We start from the raw sequence: 19,501 nt of genomic DNA on the forward strand, positions 1-19,501 counted from the left end.
GCTTAAATGGCAACTGTATGTATTTCTTTGCAAATTAAGCACTGCCAGTATCTTGGGCTCAGACGGCAAACTCTGCTTGACTGGCTGGCATCGCTCTGACTCTCTGTCAGAAGAGGGCAGTCAGCTCTTATGTATCAGTTAACTCCTTAACTGTATACCGTGCCTGCGCATGCGCTGAAGAGCGAGGCTGCCAGTGCAGAAAAGCAGCGAAGTTAATAGAACTACGGAAGAAGCGTGTTTATGAGCATGAATCACATTCTCGCTTTCCAGCTGTTGTACATTGTTAGGTGAGAAACGCAGGTACCAAGAAAGCATTAGCTCAATGATAGCCTCTTTACTGTGGCTATAGAGTATGATAAGAACGCGACGGAGTCGCTTCTTCGTGGAGAGACGAGATTTGCCCGATTTCACTTCCTTTTAATGCACCTCTAGTGGCAGATCCAAGACTGATCTGTTTTGGATCTTTCTAAGGAGAAACTAAAGGAGTCTCCTGATTCGTGCTTTCCTGGGCGCATCTGACCACCTCAGACAAGGTACGACAGCTAAGCGTTGTGCCACCGGCTAGCTCTTTTTAATACAGAGAGTCCGCTATTTCACGGATAGCTACCCCGGAGGTGCCTTAGTAAATGATGGGTCCATGCACTGAAGAGACACGCTTAAATAGATTTAAAACTGAATGACTTCACACAACTCCTCAGCTCGCCTTGTTACATGGGAAGTGAAGAAGCAGTGTTTTTTTTAAATGTCTATTATTATGTTATTTTTAACAACTTTGCTGTTGTTTAATCAGCTGTAGGAATTGAAAATAGGGGTGGGATTGATACTGAAGCCTCGAACCAACTTCAAGACAGATACATGGCTTTTGTTTTGCTAAGCCAGATACATGGCTCTGGTTCAGCTCGACCTATTCTTGGAACCTCGGGCAACAGAACCGTGACGTGGCTACTGCCACCCTCCAGATATTTAAATCCCCTTCGAACAATGTGAAAGCAGGTAACCTGGGTTCAATCTTAGCTTCTCTATTTGAACAAATTGTATGAAGGTGAGCAATTACTTGCTTTCAATTGGCCTTCTTTTTTCTTTATCATCACACTTGAGAGCACCTCAAAGACAGCAGTTTAGGATGGGGTGTACAAAAAACCTTCTGTATGTTATTAATGTTGCTCCACATGTGATAACACTTAAAGCAGCAAGCAGGGCACACATTACAACTGAATTGCCTCTCGCTTCACTAATGGCATTGTAGTCAGGGCGGTGGGTGGTCGGGCATCTTTGGAAACTTTTGAGAAATGTCACACAATGCAGTGACACAATCTAATACACTAAAGGGAACGCTTCCACATTTAGTAAAGTATACTTTTGGAATAACTAGTCGTTTTCACGTTTTACACGATGATCTAAAAGTCAAATATGTGGAGGACTCGGTTCGTAATAACCAGCGCCAAGCCAGGCTGTTTACTAAGATCGATTCTATCAATTTTCTGGTTGGCCCACCTAAAATGAAAAACACAAAACTGCAGATGCTCACCATTGCTGAGTGCATGTATCCTGGAAAGTGCCAGTACTTGCCTGCTGAAGGTATTACGACGATTGGTAGTCCTCTTCGTATCAGCAGTGAGTTAGGAAAGGGACACGTCACGGAGGACGTTAATGAGGGGAGTAAGGAGATGCCACCGTATGTCGAGGGAGTTCCTGGTCAAAAAGTGAGCAGGACTGCAATTCAAAACCGTACTAGAAAAAGAAATAGCACCACCCTCCCTAGTGGACGAGTGAGCTTAGGACGCCTACATCCAGAAGAGGGGGAGGAGGGGTGGACACAGCGCCTAGTTGGACAAATGTATAGACCATTTGTATACTGCATGGGTTTAACCCCTTCTACTTGGGTTTCACCACTAAGTGACCGTCCAGCATGACTCTGCGTGGGGCCAATATTCAGCTTTAATTTTTTTCTGTCAATGGGGGAGAGGCTTCTTTCAAAGCATAGAAAGAGGAAGAGGCAAAACGATTAACGATACAACATAATTGTTTGGAGATTTTGACTAAAAAGTTTACGAAAAATACAAAGAGAAACGGATTAAATAGTCTATCACTTCATAGTTTGGCACATTTCGGAGGAGCGTTATTTCTCTCCTGTGGGCTTCTCCTTCTTCCTGGGGCAGTCTTTGGTGCCGAAAGCCCCATCCGTCCATTCAGACCCGATGCAGCCAGTGCAGGGTCCCGTGGGATCTTCTATCTGCATGGCCCCTGCATACCTGGAGCTGAGGGGCACCCTCCCTTATGAAGATGGGCGCAGGCAGGTAATGGGGGAGGGGATTCCTCCCGGACACTGTGAATGACGAGAAGTGGGTGTCTTTAAAGGTATAATATAAAACTACGAGGCCCTCCAGGGGCGTAGGTGGGAATACTTTTTATTTAAGAGAACACAAGGTGCCCCCCCCCCTAAAAGTTTAATGATGCATTATGCTGCATATTAAATCCAATTAGCTCTTTTCTCTCACCGCTAGGTGTGGAACTATCAGGAAAGCAGCAGGTGCAGTGGCACTGCAAACTTATATGAAAGACCCGTCGAACACCAACTTCAGCTTCCTAGTAGTCCAAGTTTCCGAACTGTGAGGGGAGTACTTCCTGTCAGTCTCGCAGGGCTGTGGCCACACAGCTCACTCAGACTCATCAAAGGGCGGGGCTTAGCACTCTTCCTCAAAGGGTTGGACCACGGAGGGCCAATGAAGAGTAGCTGAGTGCTGCCTGCGCTCCAGATTTTGCTGAATGGGAGGAGCCACAAGTTCAGAGCTCGAGCTGGCTCTCACCCGGGCGCTGGCAGTCAGTCGGCCGGTCGGGCTGCTCAAAACCTTGCAGCTATCTCCTCCAACAGTACCCGCGCACAGCTTCGCACTACGGGCTGCACTGCGCCGTCAGGATTTTCAGACGCCCCCCATCCCGGCGGGGGCCGAGAGAGCATGCAGTCCCTGCTTTTCGTCCGTGGGTTGGCCGTTGAATATGTCTCCACCCGCCCACAGCACGCAGACAATCACCGCCCGCGGCTACATTAATCGTGCTGCAGGCTGTGGGAGTTCGTAGCCTGCAGGCACCTCCCCGCGCGGCGTCTGCCCAGCCTGCTGCGCTCTCTCGCGCGTCCCACTGGCGGCACAAACCGCCCCTTCCTCGGGCTGCGCTTCTGCCAGCGAGAGATGCGCAGACGTTTGATGAGGCTGGAGCTATAGTATCGGCAGAAACGAAGAACGGGCTGGGAGAAAGTCAGTCAGGGATGGTCAACTGTCTGCTTCCGTATTCGCCCCAGGCAGTAAGAAGCTTCGGGCATTCTGCAGATTCACCATTCCTATCGTGGCTGCACTCACTACGATGCTCGCTTCTGGTTAGAATCCACTGATTTTAGTAAGGTCGCTTATTATTTATTGCACAAAGCCCTGTAGGTCATAAACTCCGATAATGATGACTATGTCCAGGGTTGTGCTTTGTCGGCGCCGCGTAGCTACTCACGTTTAATTATGCGGCCCTTTTGCAAATTTCGATGCAATGTAAGTTGTAGTCAGTCTCTTGTCACCAGACAGTGGGAAGAGGTTGAGGCCTTATGGCCAGAGCTGCTGACTTTGGACCAGGTAGAACAGGTTCGAGCTTGCAGTGATTCAGGGCAAATCACTTACTGTCCCCGTGCCTACCAAAAAATGAATGTGTCCTTGTATAACATAAACCTGCAAAGACAAAAAAGGGGATCAAAGCACCCACAATTAGGGCCGGCTGAAAACGAGAGTTTGAATTCCACTTTCCACCTTGTTCAAAAGTTCAATGGGAGGCTTGCCTCATTGTATATACAAATACGATAGTATAAACAATGAAGTCATAAACATGTTAATGCTAAGCACAATGTTAGGTCCTGGGCTGAGAACACCGCATACTCTGCATACTGTGCACTTGCCTGTGTCTAGGGCCCCAGACTGTAAGTAGTCTCAACCGGAGCCCAAGGGACCAAGGCCCCTTTCAGTTGAAAGTGATGAAATACACTGATGCCACCCTTGACCTTAAACAGAGGAATTAAGTTAGGGTTTTCGGGGTTCAATGGGAAGTAACATTTTGCTGCCCACCTTCCTGGCAATTGGGCGATATTCATGCTTTTAGAGACAGTCTGGTGCCCATTTTCTTTAAGTGCCCTTTGTGGGCACCTAATATTGTTTTGATTTATTAAGGCGCCTGCATAGTGTGAAAGAAGGGTTTTCATTTTTGTGCCTATAACAGCATTTTTGTTCTCGCTTGGAGGGGAATTCGGGCTCATCTGTCCCTTACCGAGAAGGGTTAATAATGGCTTGTGTATAGTTGAATCCTATTTGGAATGGTACATGCATAAAAAAGAGAAAGTAATGCTTCTCAAGGAAATTAACAATTGTACAGATAAACTCAAGCATTTCCATACAGCACTTTTCCCACTGAAAATGGATTCTACAGCACATGAGATTCAAGACAGTGCGGTCGTTGGCTGGATGTCCTTCCGCTCTTTGTGTGATGAAATCAATGTACTTTAAACTTCCTAGCCTGATGTATTTTCTGCCACGCCAAATATTAGACAGTGGGGAACATTTTTAACTACATTAAGCGCCCCATAGACTCAGTGTGGTGGTGGAGCTCTTCCTTAGACACAGCCCTAAGCGTAATGGAACATTTAATACAGATTCCCCAAAAATGTAGACTCCACACAAGGGGAAGCAGTATTCTACAAAACACGGTTGGTGTTGTGAAAGAAGTGGGTGAGAAGGAGTAGACATTATTAAGTCACTCTGGTGGTCATCAGTCGGGTTGTTGTGTCAATGCTTGCGTCTCATTTCGTACTGGTTTTGGACTAAGTGTTCACATTCCTCCTTTTTAGCATGTCTCGTACTAAAGCTGTGCTCAGACGCACCTTTAGGATTTCAGAGCCTCCCTCCTTTTACACCTCAAAGGTAAAGAGCTCCTCAGACGCACTGATGCACAGATCATGTGTGAGGTATGCACATCTACTGAGGAGACATACATATGGGACTATAGGAGACACTCCGTCCTCCCTGGGAGGAGAACACTGTATAGTAATAAAAACTATTCTCATGCACCATGGCTCTCAGTATCGGCAATCAGCATACACAATATATCAAAGCCACACAGGATGGCCAGATATCACTTCATAGTCCCCATGCAGGACATTGTCTAGCTGACACTACTGCACTTTAAGGGTAGCTTCACAGAATGTCTTCTTAACATCCCTCAAGAACCACTCCTCCATCAAGAGTACCACTTCCAGTGCCACAGCCACCAGTCGCAGCACCTGCTTGTCCCATCGTCCCACTGTACACATTCAGTAGATCTTCTCCAACATCAAGTTTACAGCTACCAGTGTCACGGCCATCAGTCGCAGCACCTCCTAGACCCATGGGACACATGCAGTTGAAGTGTATGATTGACTACTGTCCCACTTATGATTTACCCTCATCCACGAGCACCACTTTTGTTAAAGGGAGACACCTTCAGGGCAGGTCTTCTGTGCATCAGCTTTTTCTCAAAATATTTATGCAGCTGTGTACGTGTAGATGTTTATAGAGTGCAAAACTATCCGCAAAGCACCTGTGTGATGGACATGGGTTGGTATTGGATAATAATATGAAGGGACCACAAATAATGAAGGGTAGAGAAAATTGGCTTAGAAAGGAGGGAAGGTGGCTTGTTAGAAGGGATATATTCAAATGTGTAAATGTTAAGGTTTTCTGGCGGGTAGTGGTGTTTAACATGGCTTTAAGAATAAGCAACTTGGGGGTGAAACGGCGATTAATGCACGGGGAGTTGAAGTTCGTGTGCCTTGCCAAAGGTAACAAAGTTTGGATGATAGTGAAACCGTGGGAGTCTTTTGGATTCAAACGCATCCGCGTAGATACTAAATCTTCTCTTTCAAGGATGCTACAGTTGAATATTGTTACATTGAGTATAAGAAATGCATACATGCAAGACATAAAAATGGAAAGACTAGTTTCCCACGAAGAAACGGTGTAAATCTCACATTCCACCAAGTCAGCACTTCTTGTTTTTAAGATCCAATTCGGGTCCTCTCCCCTTTTTATGTGGACTTCCGTGCACCTTGTGCTGCTAATGACTGAGGAAGAGGTGGTACCCTGTTTGTACCGGGGGGGGGGGGGGCGGAGCTGGGGGGGCTGGGAGGTTGGGTGATCTGGCACGTCCCCTCATGTAAATATAGCTCGATGGAGATCACGGTTCCTCACTCTCTCCTGAAATGAATGCCTACATTGCCTGCAGCGCAGTAGGACTGACTGCCAAGCGAGCCAACCTCTTTCTCCTGATTGGCTGAAGGAGAGACCAATGGGCGGAGGTAGCCGACAGGCATTAAAACACATGGCAGAGGCAAAAGCGCCGGAGACTCTCAAAGAGCGTTTCAGAGAACAAATGTACCAGTGGATTAGGATGCGCCGTGGATTTGTGGGTTCATATTCATCGCTGTTGGATCTGGCGTTTTTGCTCGCTTCTTCCCTTCAAAAGAGGTAAGGAGCATTCCTACTTTAAGCACTTTCTGGCGAATCGCTGACACTTTAAACTTGGACTCCATCATTTTGGACATTTTTGCGTGGAGCACGTTAGCAAGGAGCTTGTTGTTGGTCATAGTGTTAGCTTCAGTTTGAATTTGGGAATCCGAGCCAGCTGTCTTTTGGGGAGCCAGCAGCAGATCGTTTTCTCGTGGCTCCTAAATGCCATAGCTAAAAATATATAAGCATGCCTGGAACCGTTGAGCAATACGAGAGTCTCTCTACAGCATCTGTTTGTGCTCATAACTTTCCATGCACCAGCTGCAGCGAGAAGAAATGTATGCCCCCGCCCTATGCCGGCACTTGGCATCTTTTGCACTCCAAGGGTATGCATGGGAGCGTAAGGAGAAAGGCACGGTGCAACGATTCGAACTGTGCTATATGTGTATAGATACTGCCTCCACATATATATGACGGGACCGGGTAATAAGTGTCTGGCGGAAGCGAGGAGAGTCCTAGCGGCTTCCAGGCTCCGACTTTGTGCTCTGGAAAGATTGCATCATTCGTGACAGTTGCAGATAAAAAAGAGATAGGAAATAGCTGACTTATTCAGCAGCCTAGAATGCGAGCCAGAGTGAGCTCCGCGCTCGCCAGGCTGAGCAGCAGGTGCGCAGCAGGGCTGCCGATGGACTTTTCAACAGGGCAGGTGCGGGATCTGAGCGCTCTGCTTTCTATATATATGTGTGTGTGTGTATATGTGTATATATATATATATATATATATATATATATATATATATATATATATATATATATATATATATATATATATATATATATATATATATATATATATATCCAGTTTCTATTCTACTTGTAGAGCTGTCTGGCAGCACTCTCCGATCTCTACTTTTTTCCACTGATGCGATAACCCGTAAATATCACAGTGTGCGAGTTGTCTCTACGCATTATGTGACCATTCTTGATATTCATTTCGCTCTCAGAATGTCACTATCACATACACCAGCTTGATCTGCCAGGAAGAAAAAAGGATTGTTAGATGTTAGGCATTCGTATAGGGGTATATACTATAAAACGTTTCCATGCCAACATGATAATACGAAACATTCTCTTTATAGCGCTAGTTGCTCTGCCTTGCGGTTTTATCCCACTTTACATAACGTGCTACTTTTAGTGAACTCTGGGGAAAACCATGGCGTAGCCAGTGCGTCGTGGGTTCTTGGGCAAGGAAGGGGATTATCGATTTAGCTGCTGTTATTCTTAGAATACACCAACAATCTTGGTTTAGTGTCCCCTAAATCCTTTGGGCTCCGGTGCCACTGCACCTGCTGCACCCAGGACCTGCACGCGGCCTTTAGAGAAGGCTAGAACCGGGAAGGTGCCATGGGACAGGCACTGGGGGTGAAGACAGAGCAACCTGTAGCCTTTCGTGAAAACATCATGCTTGTATGGTCGACACCACGAGGATGAATGGCGTGAACCCGGCGGCCTCGAGGTGGAACACAAACCTCTTCAGCAGAAGCATTTACCTTACAGTTTCATAACTGTGAGCGAGCGCAGCCCAGATAGGAGCTGAACTGGAAAACTGAAGATGGGAAAGTTTGGGGGAGGGAGAGGGGTGGTACACATTGTAAGCCTTCCTGGGAAAATTGAGCTTCGCCTTTTTTCCATGAGCAGCTTGCGGCGGTCATATAAAAAGCATTAGCCGCTGCTCGGTGTCTTGTGGCTGCCGAGAGCGCCGCGTGTGTGTTTACAGAGGGCAGCAGAGGCCGGCTCGCGGAGGCGCATTACAGTAGCAGCTCTGCTCTCATAGCAACATGTGCCCGGAGGCGATGGCGTCAGCCAGGGAGCACAGTGCGCTCGTTAGCAGTCCCCGGGCGCCGCTTCCTCTGTCCCCTGGGTCCGCTCGCAGCATCTGCGCTGCTCCGAGCCCGGGCTGGGTCTGTGATGTCTGCCTCGTCCAGCCGTTCCGTCCTTTTAATCTTTAGGATTCCTCTCTGCGGCTCTGAAATGTACTCTATGGCGAGGCTTCGTCAGAGGGGCTCTCAACTAGTTTTAGCCGCGCGCTGACTCTCTTTCCATTTCATACATATTCAAAACGCTGCCAATAATAAGGCACATAATGTGAGCCGGTGCCTCTGGAGAGTTTCCTAATGCGCCTGGTCATGACATCACAAGCAGTCTGTAATCAGCACGACATTGAAGCACAACTCAGGTGGTGTGATATGCCCTGAAGAAGGTCGGCCAGGCATTGATATAGCGCCCAAATCCAGCCCTTAGCACCAAACACTGTGTTCCCAGTTGTGGCAATTGGGATACATGAGTGAGTGACGCACAGAGCGATATGAAGGCCGCAGCACGAGAAAAACTGGCAGAAAATGAGTGCCGGTGACCCCCCATCTCACACTTATACCGAACCCGTTTAGAAACCAACCCCATACTGTCCGCGTGGAAGGCAGCTTTTCTATCAGGTAAAACAGGGAGTACACTGATATGTTTACATTGTGGGGAGTCGGAGACAGAACACCTTCTATTAAAAGCCATAGAGTACCCTCAGTTTTATATCTAACATTTGGAGTTCGAGAACGTTGCCTTGGAATTGCCATAGAGTTCTATGACGTTACAGAGTCGTTACAGAGTCATTCTCTCGGGCCTCTGCCTCGCCATCAGCCTTTCAGACAGAGAATAACCGAAATATGTAGGACTTTTCGAGCTTTATTATATTCATATTTTCTTGTATGAAGGATGTCACATGATTGTGGTTGGCTCTTATGTAAACTCATTGATTGCATACAGTCTATAATTTGCAGATGTAATTATTTTATTTCTATTTTCCAAAAGCAATACTCATGCAAGACGTTAGATTATCTGCAGTGTGCAGTTCATTTCCAGGCTGAATTCTGCCATCTGTTTTGCTGCACGCTGATTTGGGTGGTCAAAGATTGGGAAGCACAGTGTGCATCATTTGCGGTTTATGGAACCCTGATGGAAGTGTTTGCATAGGTCAGTGGTTGGGGATGTCACAGGGTGAGGAAGCAAGGAGACAGTTAAGGGAAGTCCAGAGCTGCTCGCATCGCATGCACTGTGACATTTTGGTGGGCAGGAGTTTAGTACCACATTTCCCTACCGTACTGCGCACCCTTGCCCACCATGACCGTCACCGTTGGGGAGACGTACAGCAAGGGAAAAGAGCCTGTCTCTACCACCCCCACACCTTCTGGGTTGTTGGATGCTCTTGTGTGGTAGAAGGGGGAGTAATACATATCTGGTTCCACCTTGCTTCATCCTGAATTCTGATTCCTGGAATTTGGGGTCCAGAGTTTGGGTAAATCCAAAAAGGTATAGCACCTGATGGTGTGTTGGCTAATCATGTGGGCAGTCAGTGTATGTTACATCTCCGCTGGCCTTCCTTGGATCGCCCCTAGGTTAACCCATTTCTTGCCTTGCCTACATATGAAGTGATAAACAAATAGCAAAGCTCTCTCCATCACTGACTGGTGTGGCCGTGCCTTTTTCACAAGGTCTTCACTCTGTACATATATGCGTGTAAACCAGGGCTGTATGTGTGAGGTGAGCTATGCGATATCAGCTCTAAAGGAACAAATCCCTAATAGGTAGTTGCTCTCTGAAGAGGTGATGGAACAACAATATATGTAAGTTTTATATCTGAGGTTAGAAGCGGGGCAGAGGTCCAGCAGTCTTTGTTTTTAAAATTCAGGCCCACTGACAATATTCATAGTTCCAATTTGTTTTTCACATTTGAGCAACAAGGAGGGCATTCGGGGAACTTTTGACAGTTGTTAGAGCTTCTTAGCTCCTTCTGACACTTCTCTGTCACTTCTAACAAAGACGTGAGAACGATTATGAATCAGAAATCAGCATTTCTAGTCTTTAGTACCAAGACCACATTTTCCCTGTACTGGGACATGTGCAGATATTTCACCTTACCATGCATACTGTTTTATCAACACACAAGCACAGCACTAGGCACATGCATTCATTCTAGCTAATAATGTTCATATAAAAAGGCTTATATGTTGGAGAACCTGCAGAACATGACAGGTTCCAAAGCACTGTATGCTTTATCCAGCTCATTATGCTCCGGTTTATCATAAACTGGAGTTACTTCACATCGCGTTCTAGGTTGTCCTTCATGGTTTAATGTAAAAAGAGAACATGACGTATCACATCACTTTACAGAATGAAGACAAGCTTTGTGGTGCACTATGACCTATGCTAAATGAATTGTTTGAAACTTATCTAATAACTTCTTAAGAGAGGATTACAGAAGAACTAAGAGAGAGATAGAATTGTGAGAAATGAAAAGAGAGATATACACACAGACAGATTGATAAGGGGCTAGGCCAATGAACAACCCAAAATAAGGAGTATTCCTACAACCCAAGCAGCAATTGCTAACCTTGGAAAAATGATGGCCTGACAATACTATATCATCTGTGTCAAAATGTTCAGTGGAAGCCATTAAGATTTCAGGTAATCAGCCTCCACAAACCGATGCATAGGAGACAAGGTACAAGACCATCATTCACCCAAACCACACATATTAGTATGCTAGACATAGTCTTATTATCTGTGGAAAATTTGAGAGGAGAAGATACCATGGAATTAGCATGTAAAAACAGAGCTCGCACACACACACACACACACACACACACACACCCATGCACACACACACACACACTCAAGCTCTCTCTCTCTCTTAACAAGTAATTAATGCTGCAAATCACAGATGTTAAGCAAAGGCTCAATTTGCTCATGAGTCTAATACCATTTATACGCGGTCTGGTCTATATAATCACAGGTATAACCATAGAGTGCAGTATAGGAACACAGTTGGAATTCAACAGTAGTGTTCAGCGTGGACAATATATTGAGTGCATGGAGGTCATGAACAGCACATGCTTGGTTATTTCTGCTGTCACCCCAGTCCCCCTGTCTCACTGTGTTTGTGTTAAACATTGCTCTTCTTGTTCCTCCAGTCACTATATTCACTACTTAGTTGCCTTGACTTTGCTCTGTTTTCTCATGATGTGACATCTATTCTCCTTCTTTATGGCCTTAGTGTTTACTGGTTGGTACACTTTTAAATATCATTACACATTTCGCTGTCTGTGATAGCGACAACCTGGGATACAAACATGAACTTTCCAGAACTTCTGTTTACATTCTATGATCACATGCAAGACACGGTCACTGTCCATCATTGGCTTTGCTACATGGCTGTGGGTCAATCTAGAAACTCTGGTTCTAGTATCGTACAGTGAGCACCTCTATCTCAAGAAACAAGTCACACTTTCAAGAGAGCACTGAGTGCCCCCTTGGAAGAGAACATCTCTGTTCACCATCTGACTTGTAAGCTCAGGTCAATACATCTTTTCCTTCAGATCTGGAAAATATTGTTTGCTGCGGAAAAATATATTTTCAGGTAAAATAATTCAGGATGTGACAGATCAAAGTATTCATAAGCGGGAAACTTTCTCTAGGATCTCTGACATTGAAACAGATTCACATGTTTTGTGCAGGAACATAATCAGTTTTGCGGCAGGGGACCATACGTATCTCAGAGATACTTCCTCGCCCGCATGCTCTCCACCTGAGTAGAGAAAGACAAAGGAGGCATTAAAAAGATCGCAAAGTGGCCTAGGCCTAGTGAGTTAGCCCGATTTTTTTGGCCATTTTACTTCCACGACACAAATACCACTTATGAAAACTTTAGAGATTTGCAGTTTGTCCAGTATTCCATGTTATGCGAATGAACTTTCGAAATTGGATATAAACTTTGACATAATTAGCTTGGGGTAAACGTGGTGGTCTGAATTCCATAAGGAGGCAAGCACCATATTACACACATACAAAAGTTCTAAGTTTTCAGGTGTCTTTCTGATCTAGTGCAAAGGGGGGCCCATTGTTCCTGTAGCAAGTAAAGAGGGACCACAATTGACGGTAACTTATTTGGCACCCAATGAAGAGAAAAGGTAGGCTCTCGATTAAAGGGTGAATGCATCCACAGCACAACGGTACTAATTGCATCAAGTTAACAGAGCAGGAACCTTGAGTCAACCCTGACCAGTTTCGAGCCTGTGACCAGTAGGGTAACCACTCTGCAGCAGGGGCTCAATTGACTGATCTATCTAATCCCCAGCAAGTGTAGCACACACGTCGTCAGAAGGGTATTAATGAGAATTACAAGAAACTGAAGAAACTGCTTCTACTGCTTTACAATTCTTAAGTGTGGCATTCTGGAAAGCATGTGTAATTATGGGTCAGTGTAAGTGGAAAAAATAATATTTCCAAAAATGGAGACAAAATATTCAAACAGGTGTAAACGTAGAAGGACTAGATCATTTCTTTATTAAGTCTTTTGGGAGCCATTTTTAAACTGGCTCTCACGAAGCTGTCAGACACTGCCAACCCCCTCTAATGTATTCGAGTGTTTACAGATGACTAATCGCAGAAAATATGTGTTAGAACGCACACTTGCATAATTGCTGAAAGCCTTTCCCGAGGCAGGGGAATGGATGCACCTTCTGCCGGCTGCGCGCGAAACACATGTTTAATCCTCCTCACCGGTGGATCTCTTTTTTTAAAAAGTTTAACGCCGCATCGACTCATCTGAGAGAAATCACCCAGGAATCTGAAATGTAGATCGCTTCGAGAGCAGTCGTTCATTCGTCTCCATCGATACATGTACTGCTCTTTCTTTCAAACACTTATCATGTGTTATTCGCAGCCGTCATTAACAGCGTGTACTGCGTTTCTGGCACGAGTTCAGACTCATTTAGTTAATGCCATTTTTCCTACACAGCTGCCTGGCTATTTTTAGTCCGCCGTTGTTGCTGTTCTTATTAAGCTCACTGACAGCGGTGCACATGCATAGGGTGCATTTCAATTTCTGTGCGACGTTATATTACGTTGCTGCCGTTTCCACCTGCACCAGTGACCCTCGTGCGTGGTGACGCAGCGTAAGCGCTGAAAGAGGGGAGCAGGCGGGCCTAAGTAGTGCTCGGGAGAAGTACATGCGTTTCAGGGTGTGCAGTACCACTGATGTGACATCTTAATGATTTTGGGGGCTCTGGGTAAGGAATGTTTTGTGAGCCTGTGTTTTGTTTTACCCTTTTTTCTGCTAAATCAATCCTGCATAATGCCAAACACTTCTTAATCACATCCTAAAGTGCAGTATAAGGACTACACAAAAACAATACGTCTTGTCCATTTACGTGTATTTCATAAAGATTGGTTTCCTGCCGATTTATTCCTTATACATTGTCTTCACTCTCAGTAGACTTGTTTGAGCAGAAAACGTGCAGGAAGAACTAGTGACGCAGAACAGAAAGTGTGCCAGGGCTAGGGCTGCACAAGCTTCCTAAATTTAGAAAATGTATGGGAAGTACATGTAGCAAGTACCTGTTGTCAATTTAGCATAACAGGATCTCACAATTTTCAAACGGATGACCGCCATGGCAAGGTTAATTTATGTAATAGGTGTAATTTTTGCAAAATGTAGCCATATTGCACAATTCTGCCTCCTCCTGTAATGGGCCCAAAAGAAAGCAAGTCCTCCCTTCTCACAGGTTGGGTATTAAGGACAGCTAGAAATGGGATGCAGTGGGCCCCCTCATCCCTTATCCTACTGCACATGCTGCTGTAATAATCATTATGCCACTGCAGGATGTGTGAGGGATTGTGGGTGGTCCTCAAAGGAGGAAATATCAGGTGGCAGATAGCGCATTCAGGAAGAGCCAGCTAGTGAAGGTGACAAGGGCACTCGCTTGATAGACAGAATTTTTTGATGCTGCTGGTGTCAAGCAATGGGCAATGCGTGTCCGTTGGCATCCGTTCCATAGAATAACAAACTCTGTTGTCTTTAAATGTTGACTACTCCTTGGGGAAGAGAGTGAAAGATGCAGGCAATCGAGATGACATGCAATTTACATAACCATGAATAAGGCGGGGAATTAACTTCTTAATCTAACATTTGATTTCATCATAGTTTTTTTGTGGAATTTTCATGGTGTGGACATACGTTGATGTCTTGCGGAAGCGTTTCATAAAGGTTAGCTGTTGTAAGTTGAGTGTTCCGATATAAAGTTTAGAGCAGTGATATACTCAGGTGAAAGGGTGTTGCTGAAGGCAAGTCAATGGAGACAAACGTTCATAGTTCATCAACATCCGATAGGGCTTGTTCCACCACCCATCAGTAACCTCAGAGGTTTACATATTTTATTATATAAATATTCCGGATCACATTCAGGTATCTATCAGGGTGCCACAGCTCATGCTGCACTTAATGAGTGCTCTCTGGAGGTTGTGAAGGGCTTAATCCAGTTAGGGGGTCAGATTTTCTACTATGAATATTTGTTAGATTTTACATGTAGTGGTTTTAGGTAGGGGTTATTTGCAGATTCTTTGGTTATACTAAAGTTCTGTCATGGATTTGCCCTCAAGGATATTGAGCGTCTGTTCAAAATGTAGGCTTTGGAAATAACCAGGTTCGTGAGTTCACCAGCTGTTAACCAACACTTTGTAAAACCTGTTGCAGCAGAGAAACTAAATTGAGTGGGGTTATCTAAAACACTGGTATAATGGAACCCTTAATTGGAAGGAGACCCTTTACATTTTAACAGAATAGATTTGTGTGTGGTGGGAGACAGATCACAGGGGTTGCTTCCAGTCTACTGCAGACTGCAGTAGATTACTTTTCACGTTACCATGGTCTGGTTAGAATCCACCTGTTACAGATCAACACATGTAAAGTCCCCACATCCTTGAAATCATGGCCAGAAAATTATAAGATACATTTTTGTGTTATTTTTAGGTATCACACTTTTCAAGTGTTTCATGGGTTTAATGTGTTTGCACTTGCTTCATAATGTTGTTTTTTCAAGCAAATTAGTCAAGATAACGCTTTGACACAAGTGGATCCTCTCAGTTATGTTACATTTTCTTCAGCTGTAGATTCATTGGTACATAGTTATATTTGGGGTTATTAAATAAAGAAACACACTGGGGTATTTACTTTTGGGAAAGTAACAAGAAAACATGTAATGTACATGACTAGATGAATAAACTTGTAACTGATGTCTACTTTTTGGTTTATTGCAGGACATGTCTTACCTATGACAGATGACACCGCACTAACCCTGTTGTGTGTGCCAGAGGACCTCCCTTGGTAAAACCCAAGGGCCATTGGAGACCGCCATCTCCATTTTTTTTTGTCTGATTGTATCTCGTGAACTTTCAAAACTGTTTCTCCAACGGGTTTGGAAGAAACTCAGACTGTTTTCTAAAGCAGAAGCACCGCAGTCCACAACAGTAGTGATGGGCAGCGTGCGAACCAACCGCTACAGTATTGTATCATCTGAGGAGGACGGCATGAAGCTGGCGACCATGGCAGTTGCCAATGGCTATGGGAATGGCAAGACTAAGGTACATACTAGACAGCAGCGTAGGAGCCGCTTTGTAAAGAAGGATGGACACTGCAATGTCCACTTTGTCAACGTGAGCGAAAAAGGTCAACGCTACTTGTCAGACATCTTCACCACATGTGTGGACATTCGCTGGAGGTGGATGCTGCTTATCTTCTGTCTCGCTTTTATCCTTTCTTGGCTCTTTTTTGGCTGTGTATTTTGGCTCATTGCTCTAATACACGGGGATCTGGATGCTCCAGAAAGCAACAAACCATGTGTTTCGCAAGTCAGCAGCTTCACTGCAGCTTTCCTCTTCTCCATTGAAACACAAACAACAATTGGGTATGGCTTCAGATGCGTCACTGACGAGTGTCCCTTAGCTGTTTTCATGGTGGTATTCCAGTCTATAGTCGGTTGCATCATTGACGCCTTCATCATTGGTGCTGTCATGGCTAAGATGGCAAAGCCAAAGAAGAGAAATGAGACTTTAATTTTCAGTGACAATGCTGTGATAGCCATGAGAGATGGTAAGCTTTGCTTAATGTGGCGCGTGGGAAACCTGAGAAAGAGTCATCTGGTGGAAGCCCATGTCCGGGCTCAGCTCCTCAAATCTAGAATCACATCCGAAGGAGAATATATTCCCTTGGATCAGATCGACATCAACGTTGGCTTTGACAGTGGCTTTGATAGAATATTTCTTGTTTCACCTATTACAATAGTCCATGAAATTGATGAAGAGAGTCCATTGTATGACTTAAGCAAGCAAGACTTAGCTAACTCTGACTTTGAAATTGTGGTTATATTGGAAGGGATGGTAGAAGCCACTGCAATGACTACCCAGTGCCGGAGTTCGTATCTAGCGGATGAAATTCTTTGGGGGCATCGGTACGAGCCTGTACTCTTCGAAGAAAAGAGCTATTACAAAGTAGACTATTCCAGGTTCCACAAAACCTACGAAGTGCCCAACACGCCCCACTGCAGCGCAAGAGACTTGGCTGAGAAGAAATATATTCTCTCCAATGGAAACTCTTTTTGTTATGAGAATGAGGTGGCACTCACGAGCAAAGAGGAAGAGAACAATGCTCAGCGTGTCCCAGAGAGCCTTAGTACACACATGCATCTTGACATGGACCCTCATAATCAAGCAGTAGTTCCACTCGAACCTGCCTCTAGACCCCTACGACGAGAGTCCGAAATATGACTGACTTATTGCCATTTGTTATTGTTGAAATTGTGTCAGTCCATGGCACATTGAGGTCATAAAGGGCCCTACGCTGTTTGCAGTCAGTGGTACCAAACGTGTCCTAGTAAGAAGTTTTGAGCTACCTGGACGGAATCCCCGGAGTTGTGATTGGACAGACACCATAGATTGAAGACAATGAACTAAGCATGACCAGAAGGCACAAAACATGATGTACAAAACAGTTCATATAAACATTGCTATTTTAATGACAAAACTTGAACTTGCAGGCAAGATTGGGTTATTCATTTTTGTAATATTACTTCTTGGAGGGAACAAGGATGGTTTTTTTAATGGCATAACCAAAGGCAACAAGCATTGCCTTCATTCTCTAGTTGCTGCTAAGTGGGTGGACTTTGTATTGTGGCTGTGGTTTATTTGTATGTAAAATATTTAAAAGTCAGTGTTGCACTTATATCTGCCATATTCGGCAAATTACTAAAAGTGGCAGAGCTGTACACAGTCAGTGGCCAAAGGCAGCGATACCAGCATGCATCAGGGTAGTGGTTTGTCCGCTAAACTTAATTCCTCTTTTGGTTACTGACTGGCATTATGCAATCATCAGCCAAACGACAGCCTTGAAAACAGATTCTTTTTTCCTGTAGCGCTGCATTTGATCGAGTAATGCTTAAATGTACCTACCTTACTAGATACCAAAGAAAATGCACACATTTGCACCTAAAAGCTTTACTCACTGAAAGGGGCTGCAGGAAACAGACCGTGGACATGCATGCCCTCACTTGCACCTTACTCATAAGAGCTTTAAAAATAGGAAATACTCAGAATGTGTCCTGTCAACAGGAAGTATCATGTTGAGACAAAAATGCCATGGGCCAGCTCTCTACAAATATTAAACTTGTGCCTTTGTGCAGCCAAGTTAGCACTCTGAAAACTGAGCCATTAAGGGTGTATCATGCTATGGCCTCCCCCTCCACCACTGTCTTGGTGCCCAGGAGCCCCCACGGTGATACTGTGTATCACGCTTTAGGGTGTCTGGGTAATCCTGCACAGACAAGAGCAAGAAGACCACAAGCAATCACTCAGCACCCACGACCATCATTATGCGGGGTGTAATACTTTTGGATCAAGTCATTGCTTTGAAACAAAAGCCTTTCCTAGCAGGTGATACTGTAAACGAGTTTGCACTTTCTTTAACAAATGATTTGTTCTTAAAACCCAAATTCGTGTTTGTTGAAAGGTTGAAGGATATATGCCTAGTCCAAAGTCCTGGAATAAAATAAAATGAAAAACTTCATGAACTGCCCGCCACCTCCCGGTTGCATAAGTGAATTTAGCAGCATAAATATGTTTATAGTTTTTCTTGATAAGACAAAACTAGTGCCCTCTCTTCTTAAGTAATGAAGTGTCCCTTTCTGCATTGCAGATTCTTTACCAGAGAATTCTCTTGTTAGGTTGAACAAATAATGTAGCCACAATTCTATTACAGTATTAGGTCACCATATGCCATTAAAAAAGCAGCTTGTTCAAATCAAATACCTTTTGGATTTGAAACATGTGAAGGCGCATGGCCATCTAGCTGCCTCGATGGTAGAAAATGTTTGCATTTAAAGGGTGTGTTGTTATAGCGGCGCCGTCTGATAATAACAGGAATCAAACTACAGTCTGTACTGGAGTTTTTCGTTGTCACCTCAAAATGCACATAGGGTGGCTGCATGCAGAAGTGCAATGGCCTGCTCTCCTAAAAAAACAACTCCAGGTTCGGTGTTCTGTGATTTGTGTTCCTGAGTGGAGGCTGATTTCCAGCACATTGCATTCTGGGGTGTCCACCTGATGTCAATGTCCACACAATGGATGGAAGTGAGAATCCGTTATGTGGTTAGTAAAACCCGGCATAGCCGAGTCCTCCTGGACCAATGTTGCTCCCACCCCCGCATTAGTGAGACCTTTGCATTGGTGAGTCCTGTTGGGTTAAATTAAGTGTGTGAACCCTTTTAAAAGTGAACGTTTGTAGATTTATATAACGTGGCTTATCACATGAGGGCATCCCGGCGCTTTAGAGGGCATACACCTCATGAAACCCCGCAAACTGGGCAAATCAAAATGTGGATTCCAGTTTGTGCATGTTTAACCGCCTATGGTGGACCTCAGACACTGGCTGATACTCAGCAGGGCAGTTTGTGACTTTCCATGGGAAACCAACCACAGTGGCCCACCTTAAAACGAGGTTTCTGAAATCCTGGGGTCTGGAGCCTGTTGGGAATCAGCAATGCTGTAATGAAGTCACCTGGTGGTATTCTTCATCGATTAGATTACAATTTGGTAATGTTGGAAAATGGATCA

At 44.8% G+C, this 19,501-nt stretch overlaps 1 protein-coding gene across 2 annotated transcripts; it reads left to right on the top strand.

Moving 5' to 3' along the window:
- The first annotated feature begins 454 nt into the window (after positions 1-454).
- On the top strand, positions 455-19,481 carry KCNJ2 (potassium inwardly rectifying channel subfamily J member 2). 2 transcript variants are annotated; one of them, XM_086930977.1, is made up of 2 exons: positions 455-533; positions 15,656-19,481. In XM_086930977.1, exon 2 carries the CDS (start codon positions 15,872-15,874, stop codon positions 17,159-17,161), a length of 1,290 nt encoding a protein of 429 aa, XP_086787103.1. In that variant the 5' UTR covers positions 455-533; positions 15,656-15,871; the 3' UTR covers positions 17,162-19,481. The 2 variants fall into 2 exon arrangements, with proteins under 2 accessions (XP_086787103.1, XP_086787101.1); XM_086930975.1 differs by lacking the exon at positions 455-533 and adding an exon at positions 6,297-6,530.
- The last annotated feature ends 20 nt before the right edge of the window (positions 19,482-19,501 follow it).

Source organism: Lissotriton vulgaris, chromosome 7, assembly GCF_964263255.1.
Source record: "Lissotriton vulgaris chromosome 7, aLisVul1.2, whole genome shotgun sequence".
Classification (NCBI taxonomy): domain Eukaryota; kingdom Metazoa; phylum Chordata; class Amphibia; order Caudata; family Salamandridae; genus Lissotriton; species Lissotriton vulgaris.